Source organism: Cheilinus undulatus, linkage group 4 (assembly GCF_018320785.1).
Source record: "Cheilinus undulatus linkage group 4, ASM1832078v1, whole genome shotgun sequence".
NCBI classification, from domain to species: domain Eukaryota; kingdom Metazoa; phylum Chordata; class Actinopteri; order Labriformes; family Labridae; genus Cheilinus; species Cheilinus undulatus.
Window position 1 is genome coordinate 56,250,712 of NC_054868.1, and position 24,047 is coordinate 56,274,758.

Consider the following 24,047-nt stretch of genomic DNA (forward strand, 5'->3'; position numbering starts at 1 on the left):
CAAACAGGCAAACAATCCATAAGATAACATTAAACTAAGATACTGGAGTGGTTTCATTTTTAGATCTCTATTGACAAAGAAATTTACATTTTAGCTCCATTTTTCCCCGCATTCGCCGCCATCTTTCTTTGAGTGATAACCCTCAACAGACACGCCCAGATTACTGCATCATTTTTGAAGCTTCATTTCATAAACTTAGAGATGTTTAATTTGACTGAAACCTGATTTAGGGGTTGATAACAGTGAGCTGTCATACAACAAACCTAAAACACATTTATGTCCCCTTTCACAGGTTAATAAACATCTCAGTTTTTACCAGAGAGTTTTTGGCTATTATGTTAACCCTGAGATCCTACTATGTCCATTTTGAGGACATTCGTTATTTTTATCATTATTTTGAGTTGATAGTCACTTTTTTATAGACTGAGGCATCAAATTTGGTCAAAGTTATTATTTTTATTCATTTTTTTTTTTTTAAAGTGTTGTCCATAGAACTAGGGATGCACCGATCCAACTTTTCTGGTCCTGAAATTGTTTCGGATACCTGGGTTTTGGGTTTTGGGTTTTGGGTTTTGGGTTTTGGGTATCGACCGATACCGATACCAGTATTAACATAATAACCTGCACGCCCTACTGTGGGATAAGACTGGAAACTGTTTTGGGTAAAGGGCATAAAATGAGTACATATAGATTACTGAAGCTGATATTTATTTAAACTATAAAGTGTTTAAATGTTTACCAGCAGCAGTTTGGTAAAAACAAGGCTTCAGAACTGACAGAAATTACTATTCAGCTGTAAACTTTTATACCCTGTAGACTGATAATGCAGCATAAACAGAGAAAGTGCCTCAGAGGTAAACACACGTGTTTGTAACCTCACACTGTAAACAAAATGAGAAAATAGTGCAAACAACCTTGTTTGATTCAATCATAATTTGGTCTTAGTTTCAGGTTCTTTAAGTGACAACCAAAATTCTGGTACAAAATAAAATCCAACCTTAACAGTTTAGTAAAATAAAAATTCACCTGAAGCAACAACTACCTAAACATGTCCAAATCAAGTAGCCTTTGAATTCCTGTAACAAATGTTACAGCAGCTGAAGTTTCCATTTCTTATATGAGTAGGGCTCTTTTATTCAGAGCAATGACAGGTTCGTTCTCAAAAACACAAGCATATCAGCCCTTTCTGCAGTTAGTCTGCTTCTTTTCCATCCCCAATGTCAGAGACTGTGCTGAAAAGTCTCTCACTTTCTACACTGGTGCAGGGAGCACTGAGGTATGTTGTAGCACAGGCAGCAAGGCCAGGTAACCCAAGTCTGTCGACGGCCCGGTACTGGAGGGGCATGTCTGTGGCAGGAATCGTTGGCTCTGTCAGACAAGACCGCACCTGAGCAACAGTTGTGGAGCTGCTGCTTGCTGCTCCTCCAGAACATCATGAGGCTCTTTCAGAAAGCTGCTCTTGCTTGTAGTGCACTTTCTCTATCTTTGATGCTTTCATTCTGTCAGCGGAAAGCTTCTCTCGTCTTTGCAGAGTCGCAGACAAAGTTAACCGCTTCGTTTCGTTAGTTGTTAAGTTAGTTGTGTTGAATCTTGCAGAGTGACCACCCCCTCTCGAAACATTCGCTTTGCATATATTGAAGTTGTTGAAGAGATTTGAGTCAGTGAAAGTTAAAAAAAATCGAAAAATGATTATTTTATCAACAGTTTTCTGTATGTCCAGAATATGGACAAACAAGGACAGATGGAGCTAAAATATGGAATTTGGCACTACAAAAAAAATGTCAGTGCATCAAAATCAGTTTTACTACTCATCATTGACATGGCCCAGACTCTGTTTATTAAAAAAGTTTTTTATCTACATTATTATATATGGGAAATATGGTGTTTTTGTGTTTTTATCATAAAAAATAACAGTGATATGGTGGACAATAACTGGCATAAAAAGAGTGTAACATTAAAGTTTTTTATTTATTTATTTTTTTAGTGGTCAGGGTTGAAGTTGTTGAAGAGATCTGAAGCAGTGAAAGTTAAAAACTATGTTGGAAAATGATTATTTTCTTAACACTTATCTGCATGCCTCAACCATGCTTAAAATAACAAGAGAGCGAGGGTTGGGGATCAGGCTTTAAAGGCTTACAGTCATACCACACGATAAATGTCAGTTTCCCTGGTAAAATCTGTCATCTAGTGTTTTTATGTAGAGGAATGGAAATGTGGTGTTTTGTTCTTCAACAGTTTGAGCTGAAACTGTTGTCATTGTTTTTACACCACTTTTAATTTTGACAGCCATTTTTAATTTGAGTCTTTTGAAAGAATAACTTCTAGTTTTAGTCATATTTAATCATTTCAACCCTTTATATCAGTGATACTCAATGTGTGGCTCTTTTATGTCTTATTTTAAACATTATTCCCCCAGAAAACCTAAAAAAAGGGAAAATTTTTGCCCTTTATCCACCATTTTTTTCCACTTTCACCCATTTAAGCTACCTTTTGCCATTAAAAACCACCCTTTTCTTACTTTTTTCCCATTTTGACTATTTTTGCAACTTTGTACCCATTTTTGCCATTTTTCGCAATTTTTTCTCCATATTTTCACCCATTTTAGCTACCTTTTGTCATTAAATACCACTTTTTTCCCAATTTTTGCCCATTATAGCCACTTCTTGCCACTTTTATCCCATTTTTGTCCCTTCTCACCATTTTCATTGCCATTTTCACCCATTTAAGCTACCCGTTGCCATTAAATACCACTTGCTTTCTCTTTTGTTGCCCATTTTTGGCACTTCTTTTTGCCACTTCATCCCATTTTTGTCCTTTTTCACACATTTCAACTACCTTTAGCTAAAAAATACCACTTGATTCCTGTTTTTTGCCCATTTTTGCCACTCTTGACTGCTTCTTGCCCATTTTAGTCACTTTTCACTCACTTTTGCCACATTTGGACCGTTTTATGTCACCTATAACTCATTTTTTTGTCACTTCTCACCTGTTTTTTGCTACTTTCTAACCCCTTTTCCAATTTTCCTCCTAATTCTCACCCCTTTTCACCCATTTTGGTGCTTTTTGACCATTTTAACTTAATGTTACTGTACTTCAAGCTGTTTTTGCTTCACTGCTTAGATTGTGGCTCTTGCAAATGTATTTTCAATAATTTGCCTCTTTGGTTGAGCGGGGTTGAGTAACACTGCTTTATATAGTTCGTCGTAGTCTTTCTCTTGGAAAAAAGGAAGGCCACAAACATTTTTAGTCATAGTTTCAGCCGATGAAATTAAACTGTTTGGCACAGGTCGTCTGTATTTAACGCTACCTGTTAAATACACATGTGGGTGTAATTACTGTACAGTTATCTCTGCTTTGTTAAACATAATCAAGCTCTGCCTTATTATCCTCCTGTCCTCTTATTCTTCACCCATCTCTACAGAGGAGAACAGGAGCAGAGCATCACTCCCAGGTTATCAGTTCACTAGAAACATGTGACCAAGCTGGTTTTGTCATGTTGCTCGATGGTGTGCAGTTGGATTTGGTGTTAGCATCATTCACTACTCTAAGATTACATTCTCTTCAGCTGCAGCTCGTTTCTAAATAATTTACAGACTTCATGAGAGCGCCACTTACGTCTCCTCCGCTGTCTTTCAGACCAAGGATGTTGGGGTGTTGAGCGAGCTGCACCACGGCGTCCAGCGGTAGGTCCAGGCCCGTGTTAGCTGGGACGCTGTATAGTACGACCGGTACTGGGCTGCTGTCTGCCACCTGGAGGAGGGGGGAGAAAACGCCGTGAGAAACAAGGTCAAGCTAGACGCACTTTCACACGTGTGTCACTCTGCAGCCAAGATCATGCTTAAAGGCGTCTCTTCTGACCAGGATATCCACGGCAAGACCAGGTGCTTGTGGCGATCAACTACTCACCCAGGAAGTACACCAGGCCGAGCTCACGCCCCACATCCACCCCTTATTCCACCCTAAAGTTGTGCACTCTAATTTTTAAACAGATTATTTTCCCATAGCTCTACTGATACACAAGGACATCCAGAGCACAGCCAAGGTTGCGTCAATCCTTCCTGCCTGATGGCGTTCTCAGGAGGCTTTATGCCACAACTACCCCTCAGTTCAGCCTCAATGTTTGGCCCAAATGTGCCTGAAAGTTCTGCCCGGTGCTGAGTATTTGGTGCCTTACTGAATGTTAACAAACCTCTGAAAACAAACCTATCTCAGAGGGAAGGACAGTGCTGAACAGTTTTTCCTGCATCTCCATCTTCCTGATGCTGCGTAACATCAGACTGTTTGATTCCTGCTCTTCATCATCATCATCTCAGTGAAAAGTCACTGAGATGCTTTAGTAGCTTTGTCATAACTGAAATATCTGCTGAGAATGATTCATTTTCCATGGACATATTTAGCTCCTGCAGCCTTGAACTCCTCATGTCTTGGCTCATACAGCGCTGCAGGTCCTGCTTACATGCACGGCTGATAAAGAGAGCAGGAGTGTTGCATGTTCAAATTTCCACGAGTAGTTCAACTTTAGCACAGATGCAGTTTATGCAGTTGCTGTTCATAGCCTTTTAACCCTTCGATGCATAAGTGGGGTCAGAATGACCCCAGCACTTGTTTTCCTTTTTTTTTTTTTGTTTGTTTGTTTTTTTGTGATATCCTTGTAATTTTAATTTTTTATGGTTCAATCTTCCATGTCTTCCTCAAACAGGTCGTCTTTCATGTGAGGCCATTTGGATTTGTACCTCATTGTTATAATTTTTAAGTAATTGCATTTTTTTGTATCAGTACCAAACTTTTCCATGCGTGGGGTCAAAAATGACCCCACACATTTTCTATGGAAGTTCAAAGGTTAACCCTAGGAACCTTTGATTTTTATCAGCTGTGACTGTCAGGTAAAAATTTACTGTCCATCCTCACATCTAATTCCATAAAACCAGGATTTTCAAAGGTAAAAAAAAAAAAAAAATCAAGGTTTTCAATGGTCAAAATCTTAGATTAAATTTGAAATCATGAGTTTAAAAATGTAAGATAGAATTTTAAATCCTGAGTCTAATCAGTAAAATATAGGATTAAAAGTGAAAGTAAGGTTTTAAAGATCAGAATATGACTTAATATTTAAAGTTGAGACTCTATAAGTTCAAAATATGACATAAAAACTTAAAATTATGAGTGAAAAAAGTCCAAATCTGAGATAAAATTCAAAATCATGAATTGAAAAGGTCAAAATATGACTGAATATTTAAAGTTGTGAAATTAAAAGGTTAATATATGAAATAAAAAGCCAAAATCATAAATTTAGACCCTGAACACATTTATTGTCTTTCCACATTTCTGACATTTTATGTAACTATTTTTACTTTTTCTACATTTTATGACAAGGATATTTTAATAATCCAGGCTAAGTTTAGGTTTTTATACTGGAGGAAATCTGCAGACCTTACTGGGCCAGGTAGAACTGGACCAGGTCTAGAGTTTGACAGCTCTGTTCTAGAGAGGCAGCCTCTAGTCAATGACATTTATGGACCTTGTTCTGATCAGTGATCAATATTTAGTGATCAATAACATGCATCATTGGTGGTTCAACAGTTTAAATACCTCTGAACATCTCATCATTTCCTCTAGTTTATGAAAACGGTTCAGTCATAAAGTATCAAACCAGATCTTATTATTATTACTGATCATTCTCCTGTTGGGGTCCGTTTTGGATGTTTACCTTTTTTTACCTTTCTCAAAGCTGTTTCAGGATAAAATGTTAATAAAAGTGATAAATGAACATGTCAAACATGAAATCATTCTTCTGTTGACCAAAATATAATAAAATAATCATCTTTAACCAAAATGAGAGACATTTCTTAAGTGTACAGCATCAAATGCATTCATTCTAAGTGGGGTGATTTTTGAGCCGCTCATGGAGGAGTGGAGGTGTTGGTGGGTCACGAAGCTAAGGGTTAAAATAAGACTTGGATTTCCCTTCTCACATTTATCTGCCGACAGCGTCCTAAACCGTCCTCTTTCATTTTCAGTCAGCTCTCCACGTTTTACCATTTTGAACAGGAATGAGGAATTTCAAACTGAATTCACCCAAATGTGAGCCGGCTCACTGGGCTTCTCTGAGAAGTCAGAAATGAATCAAGCATAACATTCAACCACTAAAACTCATTTTTCTGTTCAGGAATGACAGTAAATAACTATAATCTGACACATTAATCAGAAATATTAATGTGCTTTACTAGTTTTTCAGTTTTTTTGTAAATCAGTAAATGTGAAAATTCATGGATAACAATAATAATTCTATTTTAGCATTAAAAATATCATTTGGGTTAAAGAGCTTCTACATATTGGTGTATTAACCATTGCAGAAACATCAAAATGATTTTGGTGATTACCAATGCTGTTAAATTTGGGCAGCTGTGGCAGAAACCTGACTGTGGTTAGGGCTAGGGTGGTCTAACACATTTGTTAAGCTCTGTATGTACTGTATGTAGCAGATGAAGGCTGATCTAATATAGGCTGTAATCATTTTAACAACAGGACTACATCTGTCTCTGCCACACCCTGATACTTGGTCCTGTCCTGAAGACTCCAGTGCTGTCTGCAGTGTCTCTGGTCTGCTTCACTCTCAGGATGTCGTCTCTTGAGATCATCAGAAAGTTTGCAAACCTTGTGAAAGTCAGACTAAAGTTAGCACATCTAAGCGTGACACCCTTTGACAGTCAGCCCACCTTGGTGAAGTGTTGGATCAGAGCGCGGCTGTCCATCTTTCCCTTGTAGAAGCAGGGCGTCACCACCAGGACGGCGTCTGCTCCAGCGGCGGCCATCTTCTCCGTCAGCTGGACTGTTGCTCTCGTCGCTTCACAAAGGGAAAGATGGGGAAACAATGTTACCAACAAAACACATCTGCTCCAGTCTATACCTTTTTATTGCACAGTAAGTCTGCAGAAACCCGGAGAGAGACCGCCATGTTTGAGGCAGGAACCTCAGAGTCTGCAGGATTCATACATCTCACTTCACCCTCTCAGAGTGTTTGTTCCTTCTGTTTCTAAGGCTCACTATAGCTCCTGTAAGTACTCATAATGGCTGTGAGCCCTCATGTCCAAGGCCTTCATTTATACCCCCTTAACTGTATCTGTGTATGACTCCAGCAGCTAAATACGACAGCCTTGGCTGCTGTTCTACATGCTGCACAGACAAGAGGAGGGAAAGATGGAGACACTGATGAAAGACCTTGGATTGAGCTCCTCTATTAAAGACTGAACTGATTATTCAGCTAACAAATATTCACATCCCCCGAATATTTAGAGAACAAATATCTGTGTAATTATTGATGCAGTTAAGAGCGCTGAGGTTTTCATCGTCACTGAGAGGAGAAGCAGCTTTGGAGCGACCTAACGCACATCTCTCTGTTCATTATGCTCTTTAGAAGTGAACAGCCCATACAGCTGTTACACACTCCATTTGACTTCAATTAGAAGGACATAAAAACTAATGACACCAACACATTACAGTCAGGGTCCCTGAAGTCTGGACTGAAAAATACTGAGAGTCAGTTCTCAGCACACAGTCGGAGTTCTGGACCACATCTGTAGATCTGGAGTCTCTACGAGGGAAATGACACAATTAAGAAAGGAAATGAGGCCAAAGGCTTCCCAGAGAACTGAGACATATTCTCAGACGTTATAAACTCTGCAGTGAATTTCCTGTAATCCTCCTTTCCTGTTGTCTTGATATGAATTTAATCGTTAATTTAATCTCCAAGTTTCAGAAATTCCACTGTTGTAATGATACATTTGTCATGAAATTTGATCAGATTTCTTATTTTAGCAGATTTTACTGAGTCATGTTGAATTATTCTGCGATGGCATTTATAAGATTTCACTGAGTAATGTTTAAGTGTTTTCTGATCTTGTTTTAGAAGAGGTTACCGGGTTTTTGGTGGTTTCTTAGATTGCTTTAAGCTCATTTTACTGTGTAACTTTAGCAGGTTTTAAGGAGTTATTTTGCATGTTTTTCTGTATTGGATATTGGATTTTTGCCGATATGCCGACAGTTACAGATTAATTTTAGCCGATGTAAATATCAATACCAATATTTAAATATGTTTAACATAACTAAACATTCTGAACACAGTTTAAGGTTTGAGGATGAACAGAGAAACAAACTTGTTTTTTAGATTTATTTTGGTGCCTTTATTAGAGGAGGACAGCGGAGAGAGAGAGACCTGCAGTAAAGGGCCACAGGCCGGGTTCAAACCCGCCACAGTACACGGAGCACGCTCAAACCACTCAACCATCTGCACAGCCCACAAACTGTTTTCTTAAAACACTTTAAAGTTTAAAGAATGAGGATGAATAAAGGCTGACATGGTCAATCAGTCATGCCTACATCTCCACTCATTTATTAGTTCATATGGACGAATTTTACAGACCATCTATGCTGGTAATGACTGTTTTCTTATGTTATCTCAGTCGCTTTTTCAGAACTGTTTTGAGTGTTTCCTGCCTTTTTCAGCACATTTTTATTTCATCTTAAATTTTGAAACTTTATTTTAACTACATCTGTTTCAGTGTTGTGGCCTAATGACAGCAGTCCCTCTCTCTCTGAGTGACTGATTGGCTTATTGATACTCATCAATAGTGAATAAACTGACTCATGATGCTGCTAAATATTCTAGACTCGGCCTACAGAAATGCTTCATCCATGAGCCTTTTTATCAAAGAACCAGTTTGTTATTGTGGCTATTCTCAGCTGAGCATGCTGGGAGTCCTGTTAGACAGACTGTGACAAAAACATCAAATAAAAGCCGTGAGTACAGCTAAAAACCCTGAACATTACCTTCTAAAAATGACCCACCTGGCCAGAGGGTGGCGCTGTAACTGAGGAAAGAAAAAGATATTTTTGTTAAGGTTCCCCCTCTCATGATCAGACTGACCTGAAATTACCATAAAAATTCCATTTGAATATTTTAAAGCCACATTGTTGGCATCTCCTCTGAGTAAATGGGTTCTTGTCTTTTCATTATTTCAAACATCACTGGGGTCTCATCGTTTCTCCTCCTTTCTTCCCAGAATCCTAAACTAAACTCAAACTTGGCCCGTTTGTCCCAGGACCTCGTTTTCAGCCCTGGAGCTTCATGGCTCAGACCAGCCCACTTTAGTTCACAACCTTTTATTGGAGTTCTATAAGTGTGGATTAAATATATTCATTATAATAACTTTTATCTATTAAGGGTTTTAATGAGGCATTAAAATGTTCCTGTAGCGCTCAGGTACAGACCTTATTGAACCAGGTCTATCAGTCATCCACACAGCAGTGAGACTGTCCTCCTGCGTCACTGAGCTAAATACTGGAGCCTGACACTCTGGCATTAAAATCAGGGTTAATAAAACTGTAAAAAAGATTTCCTCAGTCAGTAAAAGCCAGTTTCTACTATTAAAAGAACATTAAAAGCCCACTTTTTTATTTCATAACTTTTATTTTTTGATTAATATGACCTTTTATGCCATTAATTCATTTCTAAGGACAGGTTTTATACTTGTGCAAGTATTTTAGAGTTATAACTGTCTTCCTTTTATATAAAAATCTCCAAACATTACGGCCCATTTTACTGGGCTGGTTTTATTTAGACCAGGTCTATACTGTCCTCCTTTAACATGAACACTGACTGAATCCTCTCTCATGGCGTCGTTTCTCACTGGTTAGTGATCTAGAAGCTAGCTGGTGGAGCGGCTGCAGCTGCAGCAGAGGCGATGTTTTAACACAGCCGCTCTGGCACAAAGCTAATCTGTATAAGCTCTTAAAGGTCACATATCTGACCCTTTAGGACAAGTTTGTATCGTCTCAGAGGTCCTGAAACACGCCTGTGAAGTCTGTTTCTGTAAAAACACTCCAGTATTGATGTCTGTATGTCTAAAACCCCTCAGCCCTGACAGAACCAGCTGTTTCTATGGCTTTAAATGGTAATTAGCTGTCTGACTCCGCCCCTGACCACACCCCTCTCAGGAAATGGATGCAGCAGTCGTGATATTACAGAAGCTTTTGTTTTTTTGTTTTTTTTTCCAAAGCTTAAACTGGGATTCGAACCACCAATCTCCCAGACCAGCCAGCAGGGTAACCCACTGAGCTATCCAGCATCGCAGCTGAGAGGATCAGGAGAGGAGGGCGGGACTTTACTCCAAGTGGGAGAGGGCCAACCAAACCTGGGGGCGGGGCTTAGGCCCCTGGTGAGGTCACTAGATGTAAAAACTGAGAACGGCTTGTTTCAGCACATTCTCTGAAAGCTGGAGAAAGAGAGGGGGGAGGGAACGGATTTCTCTGGTACTTGAGGGGATAGTGGACAGGGACACGTTTGTGTTAGAAAAGCCTGAAAGAGTGATTTTTGCATAATATGTCCCCTTTAACACAGCACAATTCACTGATAGGGTTCATGAACTTGGACGAGGGGATCGCAGAGTTCATGTTAAATGTCGTTCAGCTGGCTCTCACCTGTCGTCTCCTCCTGGCGCGTCGTTGTCGAGCCTTGAGCTTCTCTTAACAACTTAGATTTGCACATTGGCAGCATAAGCTCCTAGTTTTTCAGTAGCCTTTCGCTTTGGTGATTTTCCATCGTTGTCTCTGGATTCTCACCTTGACTGTCTTGGATCAGAGAGTTCACCAGACTAGCCCCTCAGGGTCTGCAGAGTCCTCAGTAAAAATCAGTCATGTTTAATGGTCTGGCCCATGATGATTACCAGTTTGTTTCATTTTATTGTTTCCAGAAAGAGGTTTACATTTAGAAAAGTCTCCATTTAATGGAGCAGCATGAACTAAAATGGGGGTTTTTGTTGTAATGTTGAGTATGTACTTGAATTTAATATGGACTGTGTTTAGCCAGCTTTCATGCCCCAGAAAACGTTCTGGTTTATTCCCCCTTATGGACAGCCTCGGCCCCATTAAAACTGTAAAAAAAAAAAGGTTTTTCTCTAGCTTTGAAAACTGCAGGAAATATCTCTATACTGATATTTCCTCTCAAGCATATACATTAAACAGGACTAGTTTATTCAGAGACCCACATTCACATCCTGATCCGGCCATCAGCAGCTTTCCTGCAGGCAGAGATCGTCTGACCGTGCTCACCACCTCCACCCGCTCCTCCTCCGTCAGATACGGGTACTCTCCATTGGAGCCCTGAACCACCAGACCTTCAACACAAAACACACAGAATCCACCTGTTACTGTGCCTCTTTGTCTGTAAAGCTTTAGTTTCCCCATGTCTAGCCATGTCACCATCCTGTTATATCGCTTTTTAATACACTTAGATACACATAAACAGAAAAGATCATCCATTAGAGTCACAACAGCATCTCTGCATCTCAGTCGAACAGGCAGGTTAAAGATCTACATAAACATCTACTGCCCTCTAATGTAGAAAGATTTCTCTCAGCTGCACTGACAATGAAGGTAAGGAGTTCTGTCATGGTTATTTGTGGGTTAGGTGCATACCTGGTATACTAACTCAAGGATTAATTATAAAAATGACAGCAGGAGCAGGCATTATATCACAACCACTATGAACAATAGTGGAATAATAGAGGAATAATTAGAGGTAGAAATGTAGAAATAAAGTACAATTATGTGTTGAATCTCAGAATTCAGACCAAATTACAAAGAGATTATTGTAGGTCACAAAAGAAAATAAAAGATTAATGCCATAATGCTGGTTTTACAGCCACAACCTCAGGGATGCGCCTAGAGTCAGGGTTATTTCAATAAACATAGTCTAAGTAACTGTACTCTTTAAACCAGTGTCACTCAGCCCTGCTCCACCAAAGAGCCAAACTGTTGAAAAATGCCTTCACAAGAGCCACAATCAAAGTGGAGAAAGTGGCAAAAACTGACTTCAGTGGCTGTTTAAGTAAGTACAAGGTGGCAAATAATGGTCAAACAGCAGCAAAAACGTGGCAAGAAGGGGAGAAAAGGGGCAAAGTAGGCATAAAATGGAAAAAAGTGGGTAAAATGTGGAAAAACAGGGAGATAAAGTGGCAGAATAAGGCAGTAAATAGCAAAAATGAGTGAGAATATACAAAAAAAATTAAGTTACATTTGCAAAAAATGGCCAAAAAACAGCAAAAAGTGAGTATAAAAGTGACTAAAGTGGGCAAAAATGTGGGAAAATTGTCAAAAAGCAGCAAAGAGTGGCAAGAATGCTGAAAACAGTGGCATTTAATGGTAAAATGTGGCTTAAATGGGCAAAAACTGGCAAAAAAGGGAAAACTGCAAATAGCAAAATGCAGGTTAAAGAGGCGAGGAACTGGTGGCCAAAGTGGGCTCAAAGCAGTTAAAATGGATTCAAAGTAGCAAAAAAATGAAAAAAGGGCACAAAATGCAAATAAGGGCGATGGAAATGCACAGACAAAAAAATGGCTGAAAGTCAAAGCAAACAGTGATAATGTGGGGATTCAAACTAATTAATGTGACTTGCAATGGATAATTTCTGAGGTCATAGTTTCCCTTTAAAAAGGTTTTCTGGGGGAACAACATTTCACATTAAGACATAAAACAGCCACAACTCTCTGCTTTAAACATTGCTGATGCTGTATTCTAAACCATTTTACAGCATGATGATGGTCTCTCACCGTCTGAGCAGGCAGACGAAGCTGGATCCATGTAGGGCTGGGCAATTAATCATACATGAGATTACAGTTTTTCTGCAGTTTGACTCAATTCTTGAAACAGAAATTATTTTCTCAGAATATCATGGACAAACCTACAAACCGCTTGGCAACTGTTCACAACAGAATTAAATTTCTCCTTCCTTTCATCAAATCGCAAACATCTCAGTACATGTCTCAGTGTCACAGTGTCTCAGTGTCTCAGTACATGTCTCAGAGTCTCAGTGCATGTCTCAGTGTCTCAGTACATGTCTCAGAGTCTCAGTGTCTCAGTGCATGTCTCAGTGTCTCAGTATATGTCTCAGTGTCTCAGTGCATGTTTCAGTGTCTCAGTACATGTCTCAGTGTCTCAGTGCATGTTTCAGTGTCTCAGTGTCTCAGTGTCTCAGTACATGTCTCAGAGTCTCAGTATATGTCTCAGTGTCTCAGTGCATGTTTCAGTGTCTCAGTGTCTCAGTGTCTCGGCGCATGTCTCAGTGTCTCAGTATATGTCTCAGTGTCTCAGTGCATGTCTCAGAGTCTCAGTATATGTCTCAGTGTCTCAGTGCATGTCTCAGTGTCTCAGTACATGTCTCAGTGTCACAGTGTCTCAGTGTCTCAGTACATGTCTCAGAGTCTCAGTGTCTCAGTGCATGTCTCAGTGTCTCAGTATATGTCTCAGTGTCTCAGTATATGTCTCAGTGTCTCAGTATATGTCTCAGTGTCTCAGTATATGTCTCAGTGTCTCAGTGCATGTTTCAGTGTCTCAGTGCATGTCTCAGTGTCTCAGTGTCTCAGTGTCTCAGCGCATGTCTCAGTGTCTCAGTATATGTCTCAGTGTCTCAGTGCATGTCTCAGAGTCTCAGTATATGTCTCAGTGTTTCAGTGCATGTCTCAGTGTCTCAGTACATGTCTCAGAGTCTCAGTGTCTCAGTGCATGTCTCAGTGTCTCAGTATATGTCTCAGTGTCTCAGTGCATGTTTCAGTGTCTCAGTACATGTCTCAGTGTATGTCTCAGTGTCTCAGTGTCTCAGCGCATGTCTCAGTGTCTTAGTATATGTCTCAGTGTCTCAGTGCATGTCTCAGAGTCTCAGTGCATGTCTCAGTGTCTCAGTGCATATCTCAGTGTCTCAGTGCATGTCTCAGTGTCTCAGTGTCTCAGTACATGTCTCAGTGTCTCAGTACATGTCTCAGTTTCTCAGTGCATGTCTCAGTGTCTCAGTACATGTCTCAGTGTCTCAGTGCATGTCTCAGTGTCTCAGTGTCTCAGCCCATGTCTCAGTGTCTCAGTATATGTCTCAGTGTCTCAGTGCATGTCTCAGAGTCTCAGTATATGTCTCAGTGTCTCAGTGCATGTCTCAGTGTCTCAGTGCATGTCTCAGTGTCTCAGTATATGTCTCAGTGTCTCAGTACATGTCTCAGTGTCTCAGTGCATGTCTCAGTGTCTCAGTACATGTCTCAGTGCATGTCTCAGTGTCTCAGTGCATGTCTCAGTGTCTCAGTGTCTCAGTACATGTCTCAGTGTCTCAGTACATGTCTCAGTGTCTCAGTACATGTCTCAGTGTCTCAGTGCATGTCTCAGTGCATGTCTCAGTGTCTCAGTGCATGTCTCAGTGCATGTCTCAGTGTCTCAGTGCATGTCTCAGTGTCTCAGTGCATGTCTCAGTGTCTCAGTGCATGTCTCAGTGTCTCAGTGTCTCAGTACATGTCTCAGTGTCTCAGTACATGTCTCAGTGTCTCAGTACATGTCTCAGTGTCTCAGTGTCTCAGCGCATATCTCAGTGTCTCAGTGCATGTCTCAGTGTCTCAGTGTCTCAGTGCATGTCTCAGTGTCTCAGTGCATGTCTCAGTGTCTCAGTGCATGTCTCAGTGTCTCAGTGTCTCAGCGCATATCTCAGTGTCTCAGTATATGTCTCAGTGTCTCAGTGCATGTTTCAGTGTCTCAGTACATGTCTCAGTGTCTCAGTACATGTCTCAGTGTCTCAGTGCATGTCTCAGTGTCTCAGTGCATGTCTCAGTGTCTCAGTGTCTCAGCGCATATCTCAGTGTCTCAGTATATGTCTCAGTGTCTCAGTGCATGTTTCAGTGTCTCAGTACATGTCTCAGTGTCTCAGTGCATGTCTCAGTGTCTCAGTGCATGTCTCAGTGTCTCAGTGCATGTCTCAGTGTCTCAGTACATGTCTCAGTGTCTCAGTGTCTCAGTACATGTCTCAGTGTCTCAATGTCTCAGCGCATATCTCAGTGTCTCAGTACATGTCTCAGTGTCTCAGTGTCTCAGTACATGTCTCAGTGTCTCAGTACATGTCTCAGTGTCTCAGTGTCTCAGTACATGTCTCAGTGTCTCAGTGTCTCAGCGCATATCTCAGTGTCTCAGTACATGTCTCAGTGTCTTACTGCATGTCTCAGTGTCTCAGTGTCTCAGTACATGTCTCAGAGTCTCAGTGTCTCAGTACATGTCTCAGTGTCTCAGTACATGTCTCATTGTCTCACTGTCTCAGTGCATGTCTCAGTGTCTCAGTACCTGTCTCATTGTCTCAGTGTCTCAGTACATGTCTCAGTGTCTCAGTGCATGTCTCAGTGTCTCAGTACATGTCTCAGTGTCTCAGTGTCTCAGCGCATGTCTCAGTGTCTCACTACATGTCTCAGTGTCTTAGTGCATGTCTCAGTGTCTCAGTGTCTCAGTACATGTCTCAGAGTCTCAGTGTCTCAGTACATGTCTCAGTGTCTCAGTACATGTCTCATTGTCTCAGTGTCTCAGTACCTGTCTCAGTGTCTCAGTACATGTCTCAGTGTCTCAGTGCATGTCTCAGTGTCTCAGTACATGTCTCATTGTCTCAGTGTCTCAGTACATGTCCCAATGTCTCAGTGCATGTCTCAGTGTCTCAGTACATGTCTCAGTGTCTCAGCGCATGTCTCAGTGTCTCAGTACATGTCTCAGTGTCTCAGTGTCTCAGTGCGTGTCTCAGTGTCTCAGTGCATGTCTCAGTGTCTCAGTGCATGTCTCAGTGTCTCAGTGCATGTCTCAGTGTCTCAGTGTCTCAGCGCATATCTCAGTGTCTCAGTATATGTCTCAGTGTCTCAGTGCATGTTTCAGTGTCTCAGTACATGTCTCAGTGTCTCAGTGCATGTCTCAGTGTCTCAGTGCATGTCTCAGTGTCTCAGTACATGTCTCAGTGTCTCAGTACATGTCTCAGTGTCTCAGTGTCTCAGTACATGTCTCAGTGTCTCAATGTCTCAGCGCATATCTCAGTGTCTCAGTACATGTCTCAGTGTCTCAGTATATGTCTCAGTGTCTCAGTGCATGTCTCAGAGTCTCAGTATATGTCTCAGTGTTTCAGTGCATGTCTCAGTGTCTCAGTACATGTCTCAGAGTCTCAGTGTCTCAGTGCATGTCTCAGTGTCTCAGTATATGTCTCAGTGTCTCAGTGCATGTTTCAGTGTCTCAGTACATGTCTCAGTGTATGTCTCAGTGTCTCAGTGTCTCAGCGCATGTCTCAGTGTCTTAGTATATGTCTCAGTGTCTCAGTGCATGTCTCAGAGTCTCAGTGCATGTCTCAGTGTCTCAGTGCATATCTCAGTGTCTCAGTGCATGTCTCAGTGTCTCAGTGTCTCAGTACATGTCTCAGTGTCTCAGTACATGTCTCAGTTTCTCAGTGCATGTCTCAGTGTCTCAGTACATGTCTCAGTGTCTCAGTGCATGTCTCAGTGTCTCAGTGTCTCAGCCCATGTCTCAGTGTCTCAGTATATGTCTCAGTGTCTCAGTGCATGTCTCAGAGTCTCAGTATATGTCTCAGTGTCTCAGTGCATGTCTCAGTGTCTCAGTGCATGTCTCAGTGTCTCAGTATATGTCTCAGTGTCTCAGTACATGTCTCAGTGTCTCAGTGCATGTCTCAGTGTCTCAGTACATGTCTCAGTGCATGTCTCAGTGTCTCAGTGCATGTCTCAGTGTCTCAGTGTCTCAGTACATGTCTCAGTGTCTCAGTACATGTCTCAGTGTCTCAGTACATGTCTCAGTGTCTCAGTGCATGTCTCAGTGCATGTCTCAGTGTCTCAGTGCATGTCTCAGTGCATGTCTCAGTGTCTCAGTGCATGTCTCAGTGTCTCAGTGCATGTCTCAGTGTCTCAGTGCATGTCTCAGTGTCTCAGTGTCTCAGTACATGTCTCAGTGTCTCAGTACATGTCTCAGTGTCTCAGTACATGTCTCAGTGTCTCAGTGTCTCAGCGCATATCTCAGTGTCTCAGTGCATGTCTCAGTGTCTCAGTGTCTCAGTGCATGTCTCAGTGTCTCAGTGCATGTCTCAGTGTCTCAGTGCATGTCTCAGTGTCTCAGTGCATGTCTCAGTGTCTCAGTGTCTCAGCGCATATCTCAGTGTCTCAGTATATGTCTCAGTGTCTCAGTGCATGTTTCAGTGTCTCAGTACATGTCTCAGTGTCTCAGTACATGTCTCAGTGTCTCAGTGCATGTCTCAGTGTCTCAGTGCATGTCTCAGTGTCTCAGTGTCTCAGCGCATATCTCAGTGTCTCAGTATATGTCTCAGTGTCTCAGTGCATGTTTCAGTGTCTCAGTACATGTCTCAGTGTCTCAGTGCATGTCTCAGTGTCTCAGTGCATGTCTCAGTGTCTCAGTGCATGTCTCAGTGTCTCAGTACATGTCTCAGTGTCTCAGTGTCTCAGTACATGTCTCAGTGTCTCAATGTCTCAGCGCATATCTCAGTGTCTCAGTACATGTCTCAGTGTCTCAGTGTCTCAGTACATGTCTCAGTGTCTCAGTACATGTCTCAGTGTCTCAGTGTCTCAGTACATGTCTCAGTGTCTCAGTGTCTCAGCGCATATCTCAGTGTCTCAGTACATGTCTCAGTGTCTTACTGCATGTCTCAGTGTCTCAGTGTCTCAGTACATGTCTCAGAGTCTCAGTGTCTCAGTACATGTCTCAGTGTCTCAGTACATGTCTCATTGTCTCACTGTCTCAGTGCATGTCTCAGTGTCTCAGTACCTGTCTCATTGTCTCAGTGTCTCAGTACATGTCTCAGTGTCTCAGTGCATGTCTCAGTGTCTCAGTACATGTCTCAGTGTCTCAGTGTCTCAGCGCATGTCTCAGTGTCTCACTACATGTCTCAGTGTCTTAGTGCATCTCAGTGTCTCAGTGTCTCAGTACATGTCTCAGAGTCTCAGTGTCTCAGTACATGTCTCAGTGTCTCAGTACATGTCTCATTGTCTCAGTGTCTCAGTACCTGTCTCAGTGTCTCAGTACATGTCTCAGTGTCTCAGTGCATGTCTCAGTGTCTCAGTACATGTCTCATTGTCTCAGTGTCTCAGTACATGTCCCAATGTCTCAGTGCATGTCTCAGTGTCTCAGTACATGTCTCAGTGTCTCAGCGCATGTCTCAGTGTCTCAGTACATGTCTCAGTGTCTCAGTGTCTCAGTGTCTCAGTGCGTGTCTCAGTGTCTCAGTGCATGTCTCAGTGTCTCAGTGCATGTCTCAGTGTCTCAGTGCATGTCTCAGTGTCTCAGTGTCTCAGCGCATATCTCAGTGTCTCAGTATATGTCTCAGTGTCTCAGTGCATGTTTCAGTGTCTCAGTACATGTCTCAGTGTCTCAGTGCATGTCTCAGTGTCTCAGTGCATGTCTCAGTGTCTCAGTACATGTCTCAGTGTCTCAGTACATGTCTCAGTGTCTCAGTGTCTCAGTACATGTCTCAGTGTCTCAATGTCTCAGCGCATATCTCAGTGTCTCAGTACATGTCTCAGTGTCTCAGTACATGTCTCAGTGTCTCAGTACATGTCTCAGTGTCTCAGTGTCTCAGTACATGTCTCAGTGTCTCAGTGTCTCAGCGCATATCTCAGTGTCTCAGTACATGTCTCAGTGTCTTACTGCATGTCTCAGTGTCTCAGTGTCTCAGTACATGTCTCAGAGTCTCAGTGTCTCAGTACATGTCTCAGTGTCTCAGTACATGTCTCATTGTCTCACTGTCTCAGTGCATGTCTCAGTGTCTCAGTACCTGTCTCAGTGTCTCAGTGTCTCAGTACATGTCTCAGTGTCTCAGTGCATGTCTCAGTGTCTCAGTACATGTCTCAGTGTCTCACTACATGTCTCAGTGTCTTAGTGCATGTCTCAGTGTCTCAGTACATGTCTCAGAGTCTCAGTGTCTCAGTACATGTCTCAGTGTCTCAGTACATGTCTCATTGTCTCAGTGTCTCAGTACCTGTCTCAGTGTCTCAGTACATGTCTCAGTGTCTCAGTGCATGTCTCAGTGTCTCAGTACATGTCTCATTGTCTCAGTGTCTCAGTACATGTCCCAATGTCTCAGTGCATGTCTCAGTGTCTCAGTACATGTCTCAGTGTCTCAGCGCATGTCTCAGTGTCTCAGTACATGTCTCAGTGTCTCAGTGTCTCAGTGTCTCAGTGCGTGTCTCAGTGTCTCAGTGCATGTCTCAGTGTCTCAGTACATGTCTCAGTGTCTCAGTGTCTCAGTACATGTCTCAGTGTCTCAGTGCATGTCTCAGTGTCTCAGCGCATGTCTCAGTGTCTCAGCGCATGTCTCAGTGTCTCAGTGTCTCAGTACATGTCTCAGTGTCTCAGTACATGTCTCAGTGTCTCAGTGCATGTCTCAGTGTCTCAGCGCATGTCTCAGTGTCTCAGTACATGTCTCAGTGTCTCAGTGTCGCAGTACATGTCTCAGTGTCTCAGTGTCTCAGTACATGTCTTAGTGTCTCAGTACATGTCTCATTGTCTCTGTGTCTCAGTAAATGTCTCAGTGTCTCAGTGCATGTCTCAGTGTCTCAGTACATGTCTCAGTGTCTCAGTGTCTCAGTACATGTCTCAGTGTCTCAGTACATGTCTCAGTGTCTCAGTGCATGTCTCAGTGTCTCAGCGCATGTCTCAGTGTCTCAGTACATGTCTCAGTGTCTCAGTGTCGCAGTACATGTCTCAGTGTCTCAGTGTCTCAGTACATGTCTTAGTGTCTCAGTACATGTCTCATTGTCTCAGTGTCTCAGTAAATGTCTCAGTGTCTCAGTGCATGTCTCAGTGTCTCAGTACATGTCTCATTGTCTCAGTGTCTCAGTACATGTCTCAGTGTCTCAGTACATGTCTCAGTGTCTCAGTGCATGTCTCAGTGTCTCAGCGCATGTCTCAGTGTCTCAGTACATGTCTCAGTGTCTCAGTGTCTCAGTACATGTCTCATTGTCTCAGTGTCTCAGTACATGTCTTAGTGTCTCAGTACATGTCTCATTGTCTCAGTGTCTCAGTAAATGTCTCAGTGTCTCAGTGCATGTCTCAGTGTCTCAGTACATGTCTCAGTGTCTCAGTGTCTCAGTACATGTCTCAGTGTCTCAGCGCATGTCTCAGTGTCTCAGTGTCTCAGTACATCTTTACAAATGATTAATTACAAATAGCCTGCATTTAGCACAGTTTCCAAGTGAATAGATCCAGTTGATCTACACTGATTGTTGACTTCTCAGTCTAATGGTTGTTATCTCCAGAACATGTCAGCATCAATTTTTTGTAGAAGTCATCACATGCACAATAATCTGTTCAATTGTCAAATTTTTCAAGAACATACTGTAAAACCATGATGCCGTACATGAATCTCTTGGAACATTGGATTAATTTACAGTCAGGTGAAACTAGAACTTGACTCACAAAGGGGGAGTTTCACAAATCTCAGATGACCAATCAAACTGTGTTTAGTTGCCTGACAGGTGCTGTCCATGATTGTGAATGCTGCCAAACATGTATATATCCCTCTGGTACCCCCTGTGCCAAAAATGCACACTTAGTTGATATTTGTTTTAAAAGCTTTGTCCTCTTTCACATTAATATCATCATGTTTTGTATTTTTTGTTCATTTTTGCACAACTTTCAAAATTCTGTCCCAGCCACCACAACCAGCCCAACATAAATAAAGTAAACCTTTTTTACAGCGTTAATATCCCTGCTGTGTAAAAGTCCCCACTGAAACCCATTCAAACCACTTCTTCTGATCCATACACCATTAAGGCATGAATCATGCATGTTCTGGTTTCTGGGCTTCATTTGAGAGTTGGGGCTTTACATTTGCACCTGGACCATTTTTTTACCCTGTGACGTCACTTTTACCATATATGGGCAAGGGCAGGAAATACATGTTTTTCCACCAGATTTCAGTGTTATACTGCCCTCTGCTCCCCTTCTCACTAACTCTCTGAGGTTTTGTTTAAGTGCAGATCAGTGTGTGAGTCTGTGAGTGTGTCTGTGCAATCATCAAAAAATAAGTTCTCTCATTTTCATGTAGTAACTTACAAAAAATCTTTTTTGTGTGTATTTTGCATCTAAAAATGAAGTGACATCATCAATGAAACATGGCATTTAAAGGGTTAAAAATATAAAATGAATGAGTTTTTGACATTTATGATTAGGACTGACATTAAATGAGAAAAATACACTGCCTGGCCAAAAAAAAGTGGCCACCTGGATGGAACTAAGCAAATAGGTAGGAGCCTCCTATTGGATAATTACTGCATGGGCGATTATCTTTCAGCTGGCAACAAATTATTTAACCCCAGCTGATGCAATGAGTAACTTCTCATTTCTTAAACAACCATGTCGAAAGACACATCCTTTGGTCATGGAAAAGATGTTAGTCTGTTTAAGAAGGGTCAAATCATTGGCATGCATCAAGCAGAGAAAACATCTAAGGAGATTGCAGAAACTACTAAAATTGGGTTAAGAACTGTCCACCGCATTATCAAAAACTGGAAGGATAGTGGGGAACCATCGTCTTTCAGGAAGAAATGTGGTCAGAAAACAATCCTGAATGATCGTGATTGGCGATCACTTAAATGTTTGGCCAAATCAAATTGAAGAAAAACAACAGTAGAACTCAGGGGGATGTTTAGTAGCGAAAGTAAGAGCATTTCCACACGCACAATGCAAAGGGAACTCAAGGGATTGGGACTGAACAGCTGTGTAGCCTTAAGAAAACCACTAATCAGTAAGGCTAATGGGGAAAAAAGGCTTCAGTTTGCTAGGGAGCATAAAGACTGGACTCTGGAGGAATGGAAGAAGGTCATGTGGTCTGATGACTGTTGGACCATGCAGGGACGATGCATTTTTGGGGCACTGGCTCTTTATATGAGAAGAGAATTTAGCTTTGAAGCATGAGCGAACAGTTTTGGGAGAGATATGAGCTTTTGCAGGTGAACCATGGTGTTGTGCTGAACTGTAAGACTGTCTTGCCAAATGATCCTAGAGTTGTGTGAATGTAATTTCTGTTTCAAGAAATGAGCCAAACCAATGGAGAAAAACTGTATATATATTTGGTTTTTGAGTTGTATGTGAATGACAGAAGCTTTTTTTCTGGATGGTGTAAATGTAATATTGAGAAAAGTAAAATGCCATTTTAATATCAAAGCTGCAATGACAATAAAAGACCACTAGATGGCGGCAGGCACCTGCTACACAACATCAGATTTTGCGGTTGAGGTCCTTGCTGAACTTTGTCCTCTCCAACAGATCCCTAACTGAGCAAATACTGAGGACTGATCACTGATTGACCATCAACAGGTTTAGATAGATAGATATTAGTTCAGAGCTGGACCAGTGTGCTGATCTTTCACCATTTTTTAACCTGAAGGCAAATGTGCTGTTCCAGTTCTCATCCTGCCTGCAGCACACACGTTTGCTTTAACAGTGAGATTGTCTCAAACTGACTTCTGAGGATTGTTTTTCCCACTAGTGACCCCTGCACCAAAACTTAACTCTGGGAACTTTGGAAATTTGTGCGTAAATCTGAGCCACATTTCTCACCTTTAAATGGTATCTGAGCATATTTCTGCAGGTTTTCTCACCTTTGAACGGTATCTGAGCATATTTCTGCAGGTTTTCTCACCTTTGAACGGTATCTGAGCATATTTCTGCAGGTTTTCCTCCAGTTTCTTGTAGTCCACGTCCTCTCTGTCGGTGAATGGGGTGCCGATGGGAGGGTAGATCCCGCTCAGGTCCAGCCTGGCCCCAGCAGAGGAGTATTCCTGAGCTCCTCTCCATGCTGCAGACAGCTGAGCTGTCCTGCTCAGGAGGCTCACAGCCCTCCATGTCCGGGTACAGAGCATTATGAAGCGGACAGAAGGACCGAGCTGACCGCCGTCTGTCTGTGAGCTGGGACTGTGAGCAGCTGCTGGAGGTTAATCACTAACCTGTTCTGTAAATGTTCGACACATTTTGGGTTTTAGAGCAGATATGAAACTGTCCAAACCTGTCCTCTGTACCGACTCATGCAGAAACAGGGTTGTGATCTGCAGCGTGTTTGACTCGACTTTTACAGCTTAAGAGCTCAAATATGAACCATTTACCCGCAGAACCAGACTTCTCATCAAACAAACACCTGTTAGGAGGAGAAAATGAGCTTCTTTTTCCTCTTCTTCTTCTTTGGTTTTGGCAGACTAGACGCATCCAAGGCGTATTGCTGCCCTCTACTGTTCCATGCGATTTCTGTTAATACTCAATCATATTCTGTTGTATACTCCAATGGAGTGCAGATACTGCAGAAGCTTCTTCATATTGTTCCAGTCTTCCAGATTCAGCAGTGTGTGCATGCTGAAAACAGTCTCTCCAGCTGCACCCAGATTCCTGAAAAGTTTCCTCCTTTGAGATGAGTATCTCTTGCAGTGTAACATTACATGTGTCACAGTCTCTGTCTCTCCACATTCACATTGTCCATCGGGGTGTTTCCCAATCAGAGCCAGCCCACTTCTAAGACCACAGTGTCCGAGTCTTATTCTGGTGATGACTACAGCATCCCTCCTGCTGCACCCAAAGCAGTTTTTCCTTCCCCCTACGCTTTTTTGTATATTATAAAATACCCTGCCTTTGCTTTCCTTATCCCATGAGTTCTGCCACATTTCCTTTGCTGCCTGATTTATAACAGATGAGTATTCTGGTGGTCCAAAAACCAATTCCAGTTTAACTTTTCCCTGCTTTACTGCATTTTTAGCCATAATGTCCGCTTCCTCATTCCCCTGTATACCCACATGTGCTGGTATCCAGATGAATTCTACCTCACACCCTAATTTGTTAATTCTATACAAAATCAGGCACATTTCTGTTATTAAGTCAGGTCTGGATTTGGAGCGTGTCTCTATTATTGTCTGTATAGTTGCTGCTGAATCACTGCATATGACTGCATAACTTGGTTTGTTGTTCTTCACCCACTGAAGAGCCTTCAAAACTGCCATCATCTCTGCTGAGTATACTGACGTGTGATCTGATATCCTATAGCCTTCCCTTATACCTAACTGGGGGATTACAATGCTGATCGCCACCCTCCCACTTTCTGGTTCTTTTGACCCATCTGTATATATCTGCAAATGTGACCTCCATTTTTGCTGCAAATGCTTGTGAATTTTGTCAACGATGTCTTCATCCTTTTTCCTCTTATTACTATTTAAAAGGCT

The 24,047-nt window shown here is 41.9% G+C and overlaps 1 protein-coding gene across 12 annotated transcripts in view; it reads right to left on the reverse strand.

Moving 5' to 3' along the window:
* Positions 1-23,009, reverse strand: part of hoga1 (4-hydroxy-2-oxoglutarate aldolase 1) — a 66,126-nt gene extending 43,117 nt beyond the window's left edge. For all 12 annotated transcript variants that reach the window (XR_005991812.1, XR_005991810.1, XR_005991813.1 and 9 more), the window contains exons 1-4: positions 22,487-23,009; positions 11,040-11,168; positions 6,714-6,841; positions 3,616-3,750 (exon numbers count right to left, since the gene is read on the reverse strand). Coding sequence is in view for 6 of the 12 variants with exons in the window: in XM_041785620.1 (XP_041641554.1) it covers positions 3,616-3,750; positions 6,714-6,841; positions 11,040-11,168; positions 22,487-22,706 (612 nt within the window). In the remaining 6 variants the exon portion in view is untranslated. The remainder of the gene's footprint in view (positions 1-3,615; positions 3,751-6,713; positions 6,842-11,039; positions 11,169-22,486) is intronic.
* Positions 23,010-24,047: the final 1,038 nt, after the last annotated feature.